This window comes from Anser cygnoides, chromosome 15 (genome assembly GCF_040182565.1).
Source record: "Anser cygnoides isolate HZ-2024a breed goose chromosome 15, Taihu_goose_T2T_genome, whole genome shotgun sequence".
NCBI lineage: Eukaryota > Metazoa > Chordata > Aves > Anseriformes > Anatidae > Anser > Anser cygnoides.
The window spans coordinates 11,583,386-11,600,348 of record NC_089887.1 but is presented as its reverse complement, the minus strand read 5'-3'; the positions used below and the strand labels follow the sequence as shown (position 1 = coordinate 11,600,348).

The 16,963-nt window shown below is 46.8% G+C and overlaps 1 protein-coding gene across 4 annotated transcripts in view; it reads left to right on the top strand.

Moving 5' to 3' along the window:
- The window catches only part of MGRN1 (mahogunin ring finger 1), a 57,215-nt gene that overhangs the window by 26,036 nt on the left and 14,216 nt on the right, over positions 1-16,963 (top strand). For all 4 annotated transcript variants that reach the window (XM_066977882.1, XM_066977883.1, XM_066977884.1 and 1 more), the window contains exons 5-8: positions 2,170-2,287; positions 6,405-6,471; positions 10,398-10,450; positions 13,773-13,820. In XM_066977882.1, the coding sequence (XP_066833983.1) occupies positions 2,170-2,287; positions 6,405-6,471; positions 10,398-10,450; positions 13,773-13,820 (286 nt within the window). The remainder of the gene's footprint in view (positions 1-2,169; positions 2,288-6,404; positions 6,472-10,397; positions 10,451-13,772; positions 13,821-16,963) is intronic.

Genomic DNA, 16,963 nt, shown 5'->3' with positions numbered 1-16,963 from the left:
TGGGGTGCTAAAAGTGCATTTAAAAAGCAACCAAGTATACCTGGCAGCCCCACAGCCATGTTACTGAGGAGGAGATTTAGGGAGGTTAAGTTCTGAAAGCAAGAGAGAAAACGCGCATGAAATAGTTTTGGCAGGAAGCAGGGGCAGCTGCTGCTGCACCTTATCCTCCAGCCACTGGTGACCGTGGTTGTCTCTCCCATTACATTCTCTCTGCACATGCACCGATCCTGTTACATCATCCACGCTCTTGAGTGTAAACTTCCCATAGCTTCTTTTGTAGTTTTGAGGCTCAGGTGTGTCTGCTGTGGTCATCTCAGCTGTCCTCCCGCTCGGCCTTTTCTTTAAGGCAGACGGTCTCAGGTGTGACGCTCAGTTCTGCAGCCCTTGGCTGACCGTGCACCTTGAGCTTCTCCCGTGGCTTTTGCTTCACCACCTCTGGAAGTGAGCTGCCCAGCTCTTGCTCCTTGCTTACAGAAAGCAGGAGGTATTACCTCTGAGGCAGAAATGTATTGCTATCCTCTTCTGGTGTGCTGCACTCCTCTACAAAGTGTGGTTAGGCTGAAGCAACTCGGAGCTTGCCAACCTTTGCTTACATAGCTGGTGGTTTGTGAGCTGTGTCTGTATTTCAGAACAGCTGAATGTCCTCAAGAGTACAGAAGCCTGTTTTACAAGCAAGGATTCTCTTTTCTTTGCCTTTGTGCATGCTCTGCTAACTGCTCTGCTCAACAGGGCTTCATACTCAACAGGCCACAGCGAAGCAATGCCTTGATTCCCCTCTGGTGTTGTCCTCTGTGATATCCCAATCGAATTAAGGAAAAACTCAACATAGGATTCCTGGTTCTAATGCGACGCCCGTCCCTGTAGCCTGTCCCCGGGCTGACTGGTTGGTCCCGAACAGCGGCAGTCAGGTTTGAACAGTCAACAAGGCTTCAGGCTTGCAGCCGCCCAGCGATGTTTGCAGTGGCTGGAAGCCAGCACCCTCCCAGGCTCGCTTTATGAAGCTCTGCGTAGGAAGTAAGGGTTAGTGTGTAGAAGAGGGAACATCCTATTGTCCTGACCGGCTGGTAACATCGTTCTTGTCGAGCTGGAGCTAGACTTGTCTGTCCGTGTGCTGGGGGAGGTCTGTTGTTTCTGCAGTGCAAGCCTGTTGGACGAGGGCTCTTCTGCTTTCTGTGCAGTTTGCCAACGTGCTCTGAACACGCTGTTGGTAGGACAACAGCACAAAGGCTTTGGAGGTAAAACCAGCTTCAGGTGTCCCCACCCCGCTTTGGAGTCCACTGCCTCCCTCCTGTGCCAGAACCAGCATTGTGAGAGGCTGTGCACCTCTAGCTCAGAAACCACCCGCCTGAAAGGGGCAAAAAATCCTGGTTTGCCGCTGCAGCCCGTTGCGAGTCATGCGGCACGCGGTGACGGCCAGCGGGAAGCGAAACGTCTCCTGGGGCTGACGGTGCCGAGTGGGCTCTGCGTGCGGAAGGTGCTGGCTGGTGGCGGTGCTCCCCCTCTCAGAGGTGTTTGGCGTGTCAGTGCCGGGGCTTGAGACAGCGGGAGAGCTGTGACTCTTCCCTAGGTGGCACGGAGGACTGACGGGGGTCTCTCCAGTGGTGCTGGTCGCCGCGGGGCATCTCCAGGGAAGCACGTGAGGAACGTAAAGGGCTGGGGAGTCAGTCTGAGGGGACCTTGCCCACCAGGATGATCCCGTGCCAAGCAGAGTTTCTCACTGCAGACCTGTCCTGCAGAGGCATGGGAGAGCTTTTGGTGCCGTGCTGTATGTTGACGCTGTTTGATCACTCCTCGTTCTTCCTGGGTTTCCTGCAGAAAATAACTATGTGCTGGGTGGGAAGCCAGCATTGCCTCGGCTCTGGATTTAGTGAGCTAGCTTCTGCTAGGCTGCTGCACCCCACTACTCCTCTGACCCCCGGTGTTTCCAGGCAGGTCAGTATGGATCCAATCAGACCTTGCCTGTCCGCGCTGCTTTCCCTTCCCCATGCTCACCATCTTGCCTTTCCCTTTCCTTTTTGTATTCCCAGTGAATGGCTGCCAGCCCCTGCCAGCTCTGCCTCTTAGAGCTGCCACTTTTGATTCCTGAAAGGCAGACAGGCGTGAATGAATGAGAGCCTAGCAGAGAGCAATCACTTGTTACAGCAAGTTTTCTTTCCCCCATTTCTTCAGATACAGCACAAAGAATCCCTCTCTGCAGTCTGAGACGGTTCATTACAAGAGAGGGGTAAGCCAGCAATTCTCCCTGCCTTCCTTCAAGATTGATTTCTCGGACTGGAAGGATGATGAGGTAAGTCTTTTCTTAGTGCCCCCTTTTTTCCACAACTCCGTTGCCCCAAAAGCACTTGTCTTCATTTAGTGTCTCTGAGATGTAGCTGAAATATTCACACTCACAGCTGCTGTAGTGTGTTTTGCGGGTATGAGACAAACAGGGCCATGGGAAGAGCAGATATGAACACTGCCTGGGAACTTGGCAGGTAGGTGAGGCAAACAGGAAAGAAAAGAAACCAAAAGCAGCGATTTCTAATATCACTGATCAGCTGCCATCCCAACAGCTGGCGTAGGAGGGAGACTGCAGAGATTGGCCCTGGAGCTGTTCCAAGAGGAACCTGCTGCTCTTCAGCCTTGTTCTCCCTGCCAGCCAAAGAGCTTATGGGAACAAATGTGCCCCTGCTCATTTGCTAAATATTTCCCAGTTACCTTGGGATAGAGTAGCTAGAAGTTCTGAAAAGGTCTGTCTTGATTTTTATTTACTTTTTGCTGCTCGTCTAGACCAGATTCTAGTCCCCAAGATGGGGTGCATGCAAGACAATTCACTGGGGGGTGAGAAGAACTTCAGTAGTAAATGTATATAATTCATAAATCAGTACACATATATTAGGAGTGCATGACCAAAATTGTTTTACTGCTGGGAGTGAAAAATCAAAATAGCTTGCAGACTGCTGTTCTAAGAGTCCTGTTCTGTTTGAGGGCTGTGTCCTGCATTATTAGCAAGCAGTACTGTGCTGCGGGGGGATATTCTCCCTTCCGGGGCAGATTCACTGGTGCATTAATACCGAATAATGGGATGCCTTCCTCCTTTTGGTTTAACCTATAACTGCAAACAGGCGAAGGCTTGTTTTTAATTAAGCTCTGTGGCTTTTGCTACATAGCAAGGTCTATGGAGTCCCATTAATTTTGATATCTTTTCAAAATTCCAACCCAGGCAGTAACTCTGCTTCTCGAGCCTCTAGGCTTTGGCCTAGGGGCTTCCCCTGCATGTTACACAGGGCAGGGAGGCCTTGGTTTTTGACCTGCTCTGTGCAACATTGCCCTAAGACATTCCTGCTGCAGAGGAGCCAGTCTGTAGCTACTGATAATATGTTTGTTCCTGCAGACCCCTCTCCCGGGTCAAAACTGATACAATGCTCATTTCTGCTCCCAGGCCTGTATAAGGGCATTGAGTATGTGGTAGGAAACACTACCTATTAAAAAAAAAAAAGTCATCTTCCATGTATTTTGAAAAGATTGAATAGCTATTGTCTTGAATTTACAGTTTTAACTAGAATCAGTCCCGTGTTTTAACAAATGCTGTGGTGGTTACCAAGAGCCTGCAGAGTCTGGTCTCCTGATGTCCTGGCTTCTCTGCCAATATATGATTTCACAAGTTCAGCCTACAAAAGCCTGGAAGAGCTGTTTTTCAACCCCTTCTGTCATCTGAGAGAGCTGGAAAGTAGGAGCTCAGATCCCTTTCTTCTTAAAGAAATTGAGAAACCTAATTTTCATTTTTGTTCCTGCCAGCAAGGTTTTAATTTGAGTACCAAAGTCGTGTCCCCTGGATAGCTTAGAGGGAGAGATGCTGTGGAAAAGTAAGCTTCTAGTCCCCTTTGCTTGATTCTGCTGCATCCTCTGATCTTTGTCATTGGTTTTATGGGGGCTCTGGTTGTGGAGAAAATGTGGAACAAGCAGCGTGAATCAGAAGAGTTTCTTCTCCCGTTTTGGCTGTGTTACTCTTTTTCCTCTTAAGTCCAGTAAAATGCTAAATCTTCCTAATTGTCCATTGCAATGCAGCACTTTTATCTGACAGCTGGCAGAGTGTTATCATTCAGCTGTGTACAATTACGTGCTTCAGGTTGCTTTCCAACTTCATTGTTAGTGTTGTCAAAAAATAATAAAGATTTCGTTCATATTTTTGCTTAGTGTAGTGCTCACATATGATGTAGTTTTTGGCTGGCCAACAGAATGGAAAATAGCGTTACGTTGAGTTGTTATGTGGAAAAACTTTATAAAAACACAATTTACTTTGTTTTTGTAACATACTGGTTTGCTTGCAAACTGTAGTGTAAGGCTTGTGTTGACAGTTATTTTCAGGTCCCTAAAAATGATTGTGAGATGGACCCTTAAAGAGAGTGTCTGAGAATGAAAAAGTTTATATCATAAAGCAACCACAATCGGTTGCTTTACTCTGATGTGACTTTCCCTTCAAGCGGACAAAAAGTAGCTTTTGTCTTACAGTAATAAATCAGAGCACAAGGCAAAGCCATAAGCTTCTTTCAGCAGTGTTAATCAATTGTCCTTAGTGAATTTTATTTTTTTCATTCTGGCATGCTATAATAGTTCCAAAATGCAAAACAGAAAATAGTGGCTCTATGAATCTCTTCTAACAAGTACTGAGAGGTTAAATGAGATCTTTACGTTCTCTGTGTTACTCTGCTGTTTTGGAAGGAGATTCTGGTAGTTTGAAGGAGGAAGAAAATTGTTGTACAAAGAACAAAAATAAGTATCCCTCAGGTCTGGAGGCTAGCTGAGACAGCAAGGGTCAACCCATAAGGTCTTCCAGCGCAGGCTTTCCATTGAAATTGGATATGCACATTTGAACAGATGTGTGCATGTACAAAGCTTCATAATGCAGCTAAGAGTTGTTTCTAGAACAGGCACGTGCAGGTTACGGGTCTCTGGGCCACTCAGCTTCTGCAGCAAGTAGCTTACAGCTACCGATACAAGAATGGTAACCTCGGGATTTCCTCTTCTCCCACACATCCCATGGAAGGCTGGCAAGTTCTTGTAGTCCAAAGCCCGCGCGTGCAGCTCTTAGCAGAGGTGCAGCCACGCGGGTGATGAGCTACGGCACACTTGGTGGTGGATGCCAGGGTGTATCGCGTCCCCGTGTACCGTCATCATTCACTTCAGGGTGAATGTTTAGATTGCAGTTCATTAGAGGAAGAACCATTCAGCAATACTAAGGGTTGCCTTGCATCACATCCAGTCTGGGTGCTTTGGGTTACCATTTGTGCCAGTGACCAAGATTATCCGAATAATTTATCTTTTGAGAGACTGGCTGGAGGAAATCGCACCACAGTTGGTGCTAGGGCATGGGGAAGGAGCAGGAGGCTCTAAGGCACTACTTGAACGCTGCTGTGGTGCTTTGAACTGAGTCTCAGTTGTCACAGGGAAACTGAAAACAGACTACCTGGAGCACCATGGTGAAATGACATCTTCTCTCTGGGCATGAGATAAGATGAGAAAACCAAGTCAGTAGTTAACAGAAAACACCAGAAATCCAGTTTCTGAGCCACTCCATTCCTGGCTTAGGACAGTGTTTGTAAGGTTGCATTTTTCTTGTGTTTATAAGATCACATGGAGCTTTTGAAGTGCTTAATGAAGTGCAAGACAAAGGAAAAAAATTGAGCCTGTTTTCCTTGCACTCAAGTGAGATCTTAAATTTTCACTCTTGTCCATCAGAAGGTCAAGGATCTGAATTTCCATAACATGTCAAGAGATGGAGGTCAGTCTGATATTTCTTTAAAATTTGGTGTGAGCTTGACATTCTTTCTACATCTTCAAGAACTTCATGAAAGAGTGGTTTTTTTGGTTTTGTTTTTGGTGTAGAGAGCATAATGTGTACGGCTGTTCTATTTTGAGCAACTTGTCCAGCTACAAATCATACAGGAGATTTTTAGGATATGTGAATTACTGAGAAAATTCAGACTGAGATCCTTTGCTTCGCTAGCCACCGTTGGCGTTTAGTGTCATCTCCCTAGTGGACTTCCTTCAAAAGCTGTTGTCTGAATTTCACATCTTCCTGCTCTATCAGGAGTTCAGTGTGTTCCTTTGATACCAGGGATTGTAGGCCCATCAGAAAGGGTTACTTCATTAACAAATAATGGAGAAGTTTCTGAGCTGTAGTGTTTGCCGAAGTAGTGCTTGCTGAAGTCTCATCATCTCAGAGGCCCTGCTGGCACGGCCAGGACAGTAGTGCAGCCTCACAGCCTTCGGTGGGAAAAGCCCCAGGCTTCTGCTGCACCAGGCTGCTGCTCTTGTAGGTCAGAGCTTGGTATCCTGTAACTTCATTCCTTTGATGCTAACACTATTGCAAGTCTTCAGCCTGGTGTGAATTGTTTAAACTCATCTTGTTTCTTTTCCCTCAGCTGAACTTCGACTTGGATCGCGGTGTGTTTCCTGTGGTCATCCGAGCGGTGGTGGATGAAGGGGATGGTAAGCATGGCTTGTTCTCACTCAGTCTTCTTCTGGCTCTCCTGCAGGTTACGTGACCCTTCAGGGAAGGCCTCATTGTCCAACACTGAAAACATTTTACGAACAGCAAAGGTTTGGGTAGCTTTTCCAGAATAAAAATTCCCCTTAAATCCCACTTAATTAAAAGGGTCTGTCTAACCACAGACTCTTACTTAAAAACATACTTTTAAAGAAAACTTCAATTTTTGACAGGAAAAATGGCCAGCTAGTTAGTGTTGGAATAGTGTTTAGGAGACCTAGGGTTAGGTCCTAGCTCTGGCACCATTGCCCAGCCCAAATTGGAACAAATGACTCCCTCTTTCTGAGTTTTACATTTGTAGAATTATATTGCGAGGATGGAGTTGGTCTCTTCTCCCCCTGTGAGGTTTAAGTTATCTTTGTAAAAGCTCTAGCTAATTGTAGGGTTGGTGGGCCTTCCGGTAGGAAGGGTCAGAGAAAAAGAAAGGTCCTTAAAATCCTCAGGCCCAACGTTCAACCAAATACAGTTCAACAGTTTTAAATTCTCTCTCTCTCTCTCTTTTTTTTTTCTCTTTTTTTTTTTCAAAGGAAGCTGAATGGTTACAATGAAGGTGCATAACCTTTGATGGGAAATAATATTGCTGAAAACATTTGAAGCACGCAACCTCTCTAAAAGAGAGGAGTGGCCAGTAAATGTTTAGATTGTTAATTACCTTGCACAATATTTTCCTTAGGGTGTGCTTTTGGGCTCTGTGTGTTTGCACTCATTCTGAGCATTGGCAATGAAAGGAGCACAAGAAAGTCATGTTTTCCCTAAAAGTGGTGACTGTTGTGTTCAGCAGGACCAGCATTTCACTTCTGCTTTTGCAACTTTTTGTACAAAATTTAAGAAAAACAAGAAAGGGAAAAAATCCATTGTTGATTGTATTATTTATTGCAATTACTGTGCTCTGCTTCTTATGTGAAAGTGACCAGAAATGAACTGCGTTATTTTACAGTCCTCTGAGCAAAGTGAAACAGAGCTGGATGAACCGATTTAAAGTGTGACTAACAAAGCATAGCGCAACATAAAAGAAATTACTTTTAAAACGCATCTATTTTTAGTGATTTCAGGCACTGTTAATAATACTGACATACATAGAAATATATACATATATATATTTATTTATTTATTGACCATAGATATAAAACACCATCCACTGTTTATTGAGCTTTTGCCAACATATTTGTACTTTCTTATGGTGGGCAATTCTAGAAAGACCAAAAACAGAACAGGAGGCAGCATGGGAAGCATACATTTATGCACATACCATGTCTGCTCTAAGCCAATAGTGTACTGTCATCTATTTTAATAACCTGGAAAGGCAAACTGCTTTTAAATCCTCTCCTGGAAAGAATATCAGCACAAAAATATGTGACGCTCGAGTGAGATAGGAGGAAATTGTTGTGTATTCTGGTTCTTTTTAAACTGGTGAGACTGGAACAAGCTGGCCTTATGTGTTTGGAGTACCTTGAAAATTACAGCCAGCCTGTAACTACTTGTGTTAAGTAAATTTGAATGGCAAATTAAAACAGCAGTCAGCAAGGTGTTGGTTTGGACTGAATTCTGACAGAAGATGTTTACATTCCTTGAAGTTGAGCTTGCAATATTATCACTCGCCGTTCCTGGCAGTGGAATTGCTCTCAGTGAAAGGTACGGAAATCCTTAATGGAGGGAAGGTGCCGTGCAGCTCCAGCTTTACGCATTGCTTGAGTGAGCGGGATATGAAGGGAAGCGTTATCTCTTATCTCTTCTTGGCTATTCAGACTGCAGTCAGGGTCCTGAATTTCATGTACTGAGTGAGCTAGAACAGACTAGCTCTTGGCTGGCAGGGAGGGAGCATGCAGCTGAATACCCAGCTTTAGCCCTCTTTTCTATGTGCCATTACGTTCCTGATTGCACCCTAATTGCTCTGACTGTTCTTGCAGTAAATTATCCAGCAAATCTGCAGGCTTGGACCCGTATCCCATGTTCTGCTGTTTCCAAACACAGTCTCTGTGCCAGAATCCAGTGAATGGTTCCCCTTACTGCCTCTCCTGTTCTGGGGGCCCAAAACAAGCTATGAAGCTCCCATCCCTTTTAGACATCACATGAGTCATTTCCTTCAGCTGTTACCTTCCTGGCACAGAACTTATAGCAGCATGTGTACGCTCTTCTGCATGTACTGAGCACAGATTCCCCTAGGCCTAGGTAGGGCAAGGTGGTGACATACCTTTCCCTCCTTCAGTGACTCCTCCAAGACCTCTGCCTCCCATTCCCATACAATGAGTCTGAATGTAGCTAGGCAAAAGAGTCCGATCAGCTGGAGCTAAACAGAACTTCAGAGTTTTCAGCCAGAGAAGTCGGGATTGTGCCTTGGTTTCCCCTACTTGGCACCTGTGTTTCCTTGTGTTTTTATGTGCAGAGGGTGCCACGAATGCAGTCCAGAAACCTCTGACAGCCCCTTCTGAATGCTGTTGTATTAAGAGGGAGGCCTCAAGGTTAGAAGAGGGAAGGCAGGTTATATGTCACTAAATCAGATAACTGGACGGAGATGTTTTCCTGTCCAAAAATGATATGAGAAATAAAGGTTTTACAAGCATGTAGGATTAGATGGTAATAAAGTGGTATGTACCAGGGCTGGAAGGGCTGCCAATTGCTGTTAGACCAGATGGATTTATTCATCTCTGTGACATATTCAGGTAATGAAAAACAGGAATATGAGGGAGGAGCAGAACCCCACTGAGCTTTGTTTTACTTTCCCTTTCCCTCTGGAAACAAAGCGGTGTAGTTTGTCGCACCAGCATAACCAAGGCAGGTAGATGAAGGCCATGTCTGCGTAGGGCCCACCACAGTCCTGCTGGGTTTTGTTGTCACTCAGGACTGTGAGGTGAACCAAACTGAAGGCGAGGTTCTGGGGGTGGGGGGGAGAGGCAGAACTGGACACGGCACTCCTGGTGTGGCCTCAGCAGTGCTGAGTGGAGGGGAAGGCCTCTCTTGGCCTTCTGGCGATACTTCACCTTGCAGCCAAGAATACCGTTAGCAGTCTCAGCAGCAAGGGCATGCGGCTGACGCATGTTCAGCTTGGTGTCCACCAGGACTCCCAGGGCCTTTTCTGTCAAGCTGCTTTCCAGCTGGTGTTCCTCCCCAGGTGCAGGACTCTGCACTTCTCCTTGTGGAACTTGCTAAGATTTTTGTCAGCCATTTCTCCAGCCTGCTGAAGTCCGCCTGGGTGGCAGCGTGAGCCTTTGGTGACCCAGCCACTCTCAGTTTTGTGTTGTCTGCGAATTTACTGAGGGTGCACCCTACCCCATCATCCCAGTCATTAATGAAGATGTCAAAAGGACTGGATGCACTATTGACCCCTGGAGTACTCTAATAATTACTGGCCTCCAACTAGACTTCATGCTACTGACCACTGCTCCCTGGGTCTGGCTGTTCAGCCGATTTTTGATCCACCTCAGTGCCTGTCCAGCCCATGCTTCAGCAGCTTCTCTCTGAGGGTCTTATGGGGAATATTGTCAAAGGCCTTACTGACGTCCAGGAAGATAATATCCACTGTTCTCCCCTTGTCCATCAGGCAGGTCATTCGTTATAGAAGCTTATCAGGTTGCTTAGGCATGAATTCCCCTTGGTGAATCCATGCTGACTGCTCCTGAGGCTTTTCTTCTCCTTCGTGTGCCTGGAAATAGTTTCCAGGATTAGTTGTTCCATCACCTTCCCAGGGATCGTGGTGAGGCTGACCCATATGTAGTTCCCCAGGTCCTCCTTCTTTTAAACTGCTAGAGGAGATGAGGATGCAATAGGTGGCAGTTTAGTCCGTTTTAGTAAATAGACTAAAATTCAGCTCATGGTAGTGTCGTGTTTGTGTTGTTTTCAAGGCTTAACCAGGACTGTTTTCTCGTTGCAGTGGTGGTTGAGGTGACAGGTCACGCCCATGTTCTTCTGGCTGCGTTTGAAAAGGTAAATGAATTCTTTTCCCTCTGTCCATGTAATTGTATATGTAAACCTTTCCGTGGGTCATTAGTTCGTATTTATATACCACTTAGCACAATGGAGTCCTGGCCTGTGACTGGGGTTCTTGAGTGCTATTGCTTGCAGCAACTGCTGTGCAGCCTGTAATTATCATTTGTACCTGAGCTGGTCAGTCAGCTGATGGCAGCTGGTGTTTCCTGTGCGTGGGGAGAGGGTGTGCCTTGGTGTCTGTGATGTTTGAGAGTGGTGAGTGTTGACCAAGGCTGCTACCATGCAGTTTACCAGGGCCTTGTGATCAGTTTGCAAAACTGGATCTGCTGTGTCCAGAGCCTGTTGCACCATTGTTTGGCCTTAGTTTACAAGTAGGACCAAGCCCTTTTAAGGAGTTGGGTTACATCCTGCATAAAGACTTGGAACTCTACCACTTTTCAGTGGCATGTTTATATGTAGCAGATGGCCACCTATACGGTGAGGCTAAGCACAGGCAGTGATAAATGTCTCTTCCCATGGTACCTGGACCATGCAAACAGTTAAAAGATCTATTACCACTCCATGTTGTCTCTGGGGTAATACTGCAGACACATGTCCTGGGCAAGCGACACATAATGACATCCTAAGATGAGGCAAGAGATGCTGGAGCAGAGTTGGGCATGCAGAGGGATGCAGCATCAATGCTGTGCTGGTAGGGACTCTACACTTCTAGGCTGGCATGTGGGCTGACTTCTCCTCGGTCTGCTTGGTTCCTGCCATGTCCAGGAGTAAGTTGCCAGGTGTTAATCCTGCTCCTCCTAGCTGGATAGTGTGGATGGTGACAAGCTGAGTCAGAAGGCCTGGGAAACACAGTCAGTCCTCAGGAAGCCCTGTGGTTGGAAGATGCTCTGAGCGTTCCAGTCACTTTTTTTGTTGGACTTAGTATGTGTTGAACTTACTCCAGACAATTAAGGATTTGTGAGAAATGAGATGGGCAGCTGCTGCACCCCTGGAACTAGGGCAGGGTTGTTGTTCTTCTAGTTGCCTCATCCAGCTGATACCGAATACTGAACACTCTGGAATCCCTCACTCATTGTTCAGCAGCACCTGGGAGAGGACGGCGTGGGCAGCAGGCACTGGCCAAGGCTGTAGAGTTTGGAGCCCTCTTGGTGGAACAGCACTGTAGACAGAGACCTCCTAGCCTTGCAAAAGGAATGGTCAGCCATTTCTGAGGAAAGAAAAGCAGATGAGACCGCGAGCTTCCTGCATGTTGCAACCTGATTTTGAAGTATTCCATATGTGCTCACCTTCCCCATCTGCGAGACTCACCTGTGTTCCTATGGCTGCTTCCTTGAGAGATTTTTTGGTTGTAGCTAGGTTCAGATTGTTCTGGATCTAGTAAAGCAAGTATAGTTTTTACTTATGAGGGGTGTGTCTAATTGTTGTTTTCCACGTATCCAAACCTAGCGCTGTTGCAGTAAGTCAGCCCAGCCTCTGTGGTCAGGGAGCAGAGCTCTCCCTTGGACCTGGATTTGTCCCAGCTTCCCATTCTAGCATCCCATGGCCAGCACTTGATAATCGTGCCTTACAGAAATATCCGTCCCTGAGGCATCTTCCAGTGGAGCAAGTTTGGTCCCCACAGTTGTGAAAAATAGCACCTAGGCTGTGACTGACATGAGTAGGTGCCACATTTACCTGTGCATGTTAAATATGCTGGAGATTGTTATAGGTGTTGTGATGTTTTCCAGTTCAGTAATGTTTTCAGTCCCAGACAGCTGTAAACCCTGAGCAAACAGTAATGCAGCTGGCTCTGGGGGAGGAAAATAGTGCCAATCCCTGCAGAGTGGTCTGGTGAGTATTGGGAATGTATTAATATGAGGGCAAAAGTGAAGCTTTGGAAACTTCTGACTCATGAGTTTGGAAAGTGGCTTGAACTGCTCCAGCTCTGCAAGAAGGATTTCAAGGATTATAGCTAATTTCCATGGACCATGCAGAGGCAAATGTCCCTTTGTGTTCAGAGAGCTGAACAAAGATACAACAAAATGGAACCAACTAAAGCTGGTCAGGCCATTCTCTCAGTGCTGTCATATGTTCAGTGTCCAGGTCTCAGCTCAAGGAATGAAACTGCTTCCCTTCTTTTTCCAGTCTGTGTGCTGTGAGAGGGAGATGCTGTCCAGTGGGGCCAATTCTTGTGTCTGATCTTTCAGCTGAATGCTTAAAACAAGATCCAAATCTTTGTTTTTATTAAAGGGCAGAGGGCAAAGTGCTTGTTGAGTTCTTTCTCTTCCCTGCTTAATTAAAATATATTCCCTATCCTTAGAATAATTGCAGCTTTTGAAGTGCAGGTACATAAATCCAGAGGAGGTTCTTGCTAATAAGCACTGCTCCTGATTGCTAGAGCATTCTCAGAGAACTGATAGACCAGCAGACCTTGGTAACTTGCTATTCGTGTGCATCTTTAAGAGCAGAATAGTAACCCTGACACTGGCCTTGTAGGTCTCTCAAAGGCAGAAACTTGGCACTTGGCACTTTGTGTTTGCCTGGAAGACGTGACTGTTTTGTCTTTTGGTGTAAAGTTGTTGTCTCTTTCTTCTGAAACTAATTCAGCAAACAGATCCATGTCTGCAACTGCTCACACCAGCAGGGCCTGCGGGAGTTTCCCCTGAACCTCCTTCCCTGCTCTCAGTATTCTGGGGGAAGAGTTAGTTTGATTGGGTTCATTTGGCCCATGTGGGTGATGGAGAAAATAGAAGCAGCACACTTCCAGGTATATGCACCAGGTATATGCAGGATTGTTCCAGCTGTGCCTGCTGCCACCGAGCAAATGAAATGCCAGAGGTGGTCACTGCATCTCTGAAGGTGGTGATGTGGAGCACTTGTTTTAGACGGCATCTAGTGGACAAGCCTTCTGCTCAGCCTCATGCCACCCCCGGCTTTCTTGGGGCTCTGGCCTCAAGAATGGCTCTGACTCTGGATGTTATCTGGCGTGTTAAAAAATATCTCCTGCCAAATGTCGCTGGACTTGTTGAAGAAGTGTTTGCACCCAGCTGAACTGCTTGCAACCTGAAAGCATCCAGTGTGCCAGTGGATTTTTGTGTATGCTCCAGCCCACTTCAGCCAGGTTTAACTTGAGCCAAGTCCATCTAGCTCCGCGCTGGACCGGACCAGGAGCATGCCAACATCCCGTCCCACTGCCTGCTGGGAATGATTGCTGGTCAGGTTGTCCTGGTTAGACACATGTGCCACCCTTCCCTTAGCTAGCAGTCAGTTTTGGTCGTGAGTCTGTCTTAATTTGTACACTTTGACTGTTTAATGCATTTCTTTTTTTTTTTCCTCCTAGCATGTTGATGGCAGTTTCTCTGTGAAGCCATTAAAGCAGAAGCAGATCGTAAGTACCTGTTTCCTGTTCATTAAAGACATTTACTGGTGTCCCACAGATACCCAGCTGTACCCAACGGGAAGCTTTGGTGTTAGTTCACCAAGAGCCTGAGATCTCTGCTGGTTAGCTCTGATAACACAAGCAAAGGCAGCGAGCTGCTGCTTAATGTTAGGTTAGATGTTGTGCAGCTGGGTGTGTTGGGGAACAAATACAGCAGCATGGGACTGGCTGAGCAATTGTGGGGGTCTCTTTGTCCTTCTCTGGGAGTCAGGCACTATGCGTAGATCCAGGCTTCCATATACGTTCCTGCCTTGCATGTGTTTGTTGCTTGAATACAGAACTGGCGGAGCCCTGCTAGATGTAGCATAGAACTGATATTTCCATCTCTGCATAGGTGCACATAAATTAGGTTTGCATAAGTGAGCTTAAGCGCTGTGTGCGTTAGTAATGCGAAGCACATCTGTTTTCCCACGCTGCCCGGTCACTTTAGGTTCTGTGTTTTGTGCTGTGGAAGGATATTTTTTACCCTGAGTCCTACCTGGAGGCAGAAAGCTGCTAGATTTCCACATGCATGTACGTTAAGGTACTGGGGGATCTTGTGTGTGTCTTCTCCCCACACAAGCTTCCTTTTTGTGTCCGTAGTATCTTTGGAGATGTCCCAAGGGACTGAGGCACACGTTATAAGGGGAAGGGCAGAAGGGAGACTGGCAAACAGGAGAATGTTAGGGTTCCAGAGCCCTCTTCAGCCCAGCCCAGTGTGATGTGATGCACAGGAGCTGTGCAAAGCCTTATCAAGACTGTAATTGCATGCTCTCTTGCACAGAGGGAGGTACATAAGCAACTGCAAACTGCTAAGATTGCTAAGAGTTTAAGCTTCTGAAAGGAAGCTTAGTAGTGATTCTGCTGCAAGGATCAAATTGAAATGTCTTGGAGAAAGAGAAGAGAGAATGTAAAAGATAGGAGTGAGCTGGTCAAGTGTGTCTGGGAGACACCCTGATTCCTGAAAAACTCTTAAATAGCCTGACAGCTTCAGTATGCATCTTGTGTTTGTATGAAGGATAATGCTCTTCAGGTTAGGTCAGCTCAAGCTGATGTGAATCTGGTGCATGGCCTTAAGAGGCACGAATTAAGAGGCAGGAATTCAGCAGATCGTGTTGTACTGAGAGCAGTGGGATCTCTGGTGGTCGCTCATTCTCACAGAGCAGTGCTTTATTTAAAACTTGACTGAGGTGAGGGGACTTTCAGTACCTGACCAGCTTCCTCCCACCATTCCTGCTCCCATTGGTAGTAATCCTTTTCACTGCTGGAGCTCTTGTCAGGTCTGAGAATTACTCACTAGATTTGTCTGGATTCTTCCCACATCTTGTGATTACTTCCGTGTTGCTTGGAAACTTGGCTCTTGCCATCCTTGCTGCTGTGACCTCCGTCCTCACTGCAGTACACACACCATGCAGTGGCCTCCTTTTCATCGTTGTTCCTGAACATACAGTATGTGCGTTGTCATCCAGGAGGGATAATCACGGATAAGGTTAGATTTGTGCTTCATGCTGCAGGAATGCATTTTTGCATTGTCTGTTTCTCCTCCACTCCCCAAACTTCACACTCTGAAGCTCCTCATCTTCTCCAGCTTTACCTCCTCCAGGCGTACTTCAATTCCTGGCTTTTTGGTGCTCCCTCCTCTTCCTCAGGCACTTCTACAGTACTTTGGACTGCCCTGTTTTCAAGAACTAGCTCCCAGTATGGATGAACTGACAGTCTTCCCTTTTGTTCTGTAAAAATCGTTTTGCTCTGACTTCTGGTTGCCTTTTTTGTTCCAGCATGTTATCTTGTCCGATGACTGTGTTAGGATGAACTAACAGTCCCTTTCCTGACGCAGATGCAAACTGGCTGCCTCAAAGCAGCAGCTGTAAATGGCTTCCTGTCTGCAGAACCTGTCTTGCAAACTGCTTTTGGATAAAATTTCTAAGCTGTGTTGAAACTAGGTGCTTATGGAGTTGGTGTTTGGGGCAGAAGGTGCAAACTTCTTGCCCTTGACAGTTTATTGTAGTTTGGAATAAACGTTAAGTACAGCAGGAAGTTGTGTGGTTTGGTGTCCCCGGACTGGCCAGAACTGCACAAATCAGGGCCCCTGCAGCCAGTGCTGTGCTGCAGCCCCAGTGGGAGCTGCTCAGCTTGCTTGCTGTGGGGTGAGAGCCTCAAGGGTGTGGGGAGATGGGAGGGCAACGTGAAATGTATCGGAGGATGAGCTGTGGTTTTCAGTCAGCCACCGTCAGCAGTTACATGACTGTGGAAGACAAGCTGGAAGAACAGGGAGCTGGTTGGTTTTCCTTTGAGTCCACTCCAAAAAAAAAAAAAAAAGGATGGGGGGGGAGCCTCAGGCTTCCTGTTCTGGAATTTCTATACAGAGAGTGTTTCTTTCTCTGAGAAGACAGATCTCCCTGTCGTGGGCCTTCGGGAGGGTGAATCGCTACTGCTTGCTAGAGGACACTTTTCATCCTTGACCTTTGGAGCTGGAAGTCAGCGATCCTTCAGGCCATCCACACGGGCTGCCCATGTGTTGCTGCTCTTTTACCCGGCTCTTGGGCTGTGCCCTGGAACTTGGGTTGCACTGAGGCATCTGTCCCAGGAAGGTGCCCGGTGAGGCCATCAGGACGGCACCCCCAGCCTTGCTGCAGGGTGCGCGCTGATGGGCGATCCCTTCACCCTTAGGTGTGTGCCGTGTTTCTGCTTTGTGTTCGACTTCAGCTGCTAATGAACGATGGCTAGGATTTCTCTCATCTGAATTAAATGGCCTTTCAGTACCAAGAAGGTTATTAAGTGTCTTGATTAGACACTTTCTGATGAACTCAGGGATGAGTCATTTGCTCGGAGATGTCCCAGGTCAGAAACGAGCCACCAAATGGTATCAGTTACTCGTGCATGTAAAAACTGTGTGCAGTAATTCGCTGTCTGTCTCAGCAGTGCTGTGCAGTCACAGCCTGTCCTTCAGACTCGCTCGTGCCCAGTGAAAGCAATATTAGCCCTTGCTGTCCAAGCTTTATCCCAGTGCTGGTGGTGAGTTACTGGCTGCTCCAGCCCGATGTCTGTTCTGAGCCCTCTGCTCCTCAGCACTTAACTCGGCTTTGTTGCAGCGTAGCTCCCGGCTAGGTCCC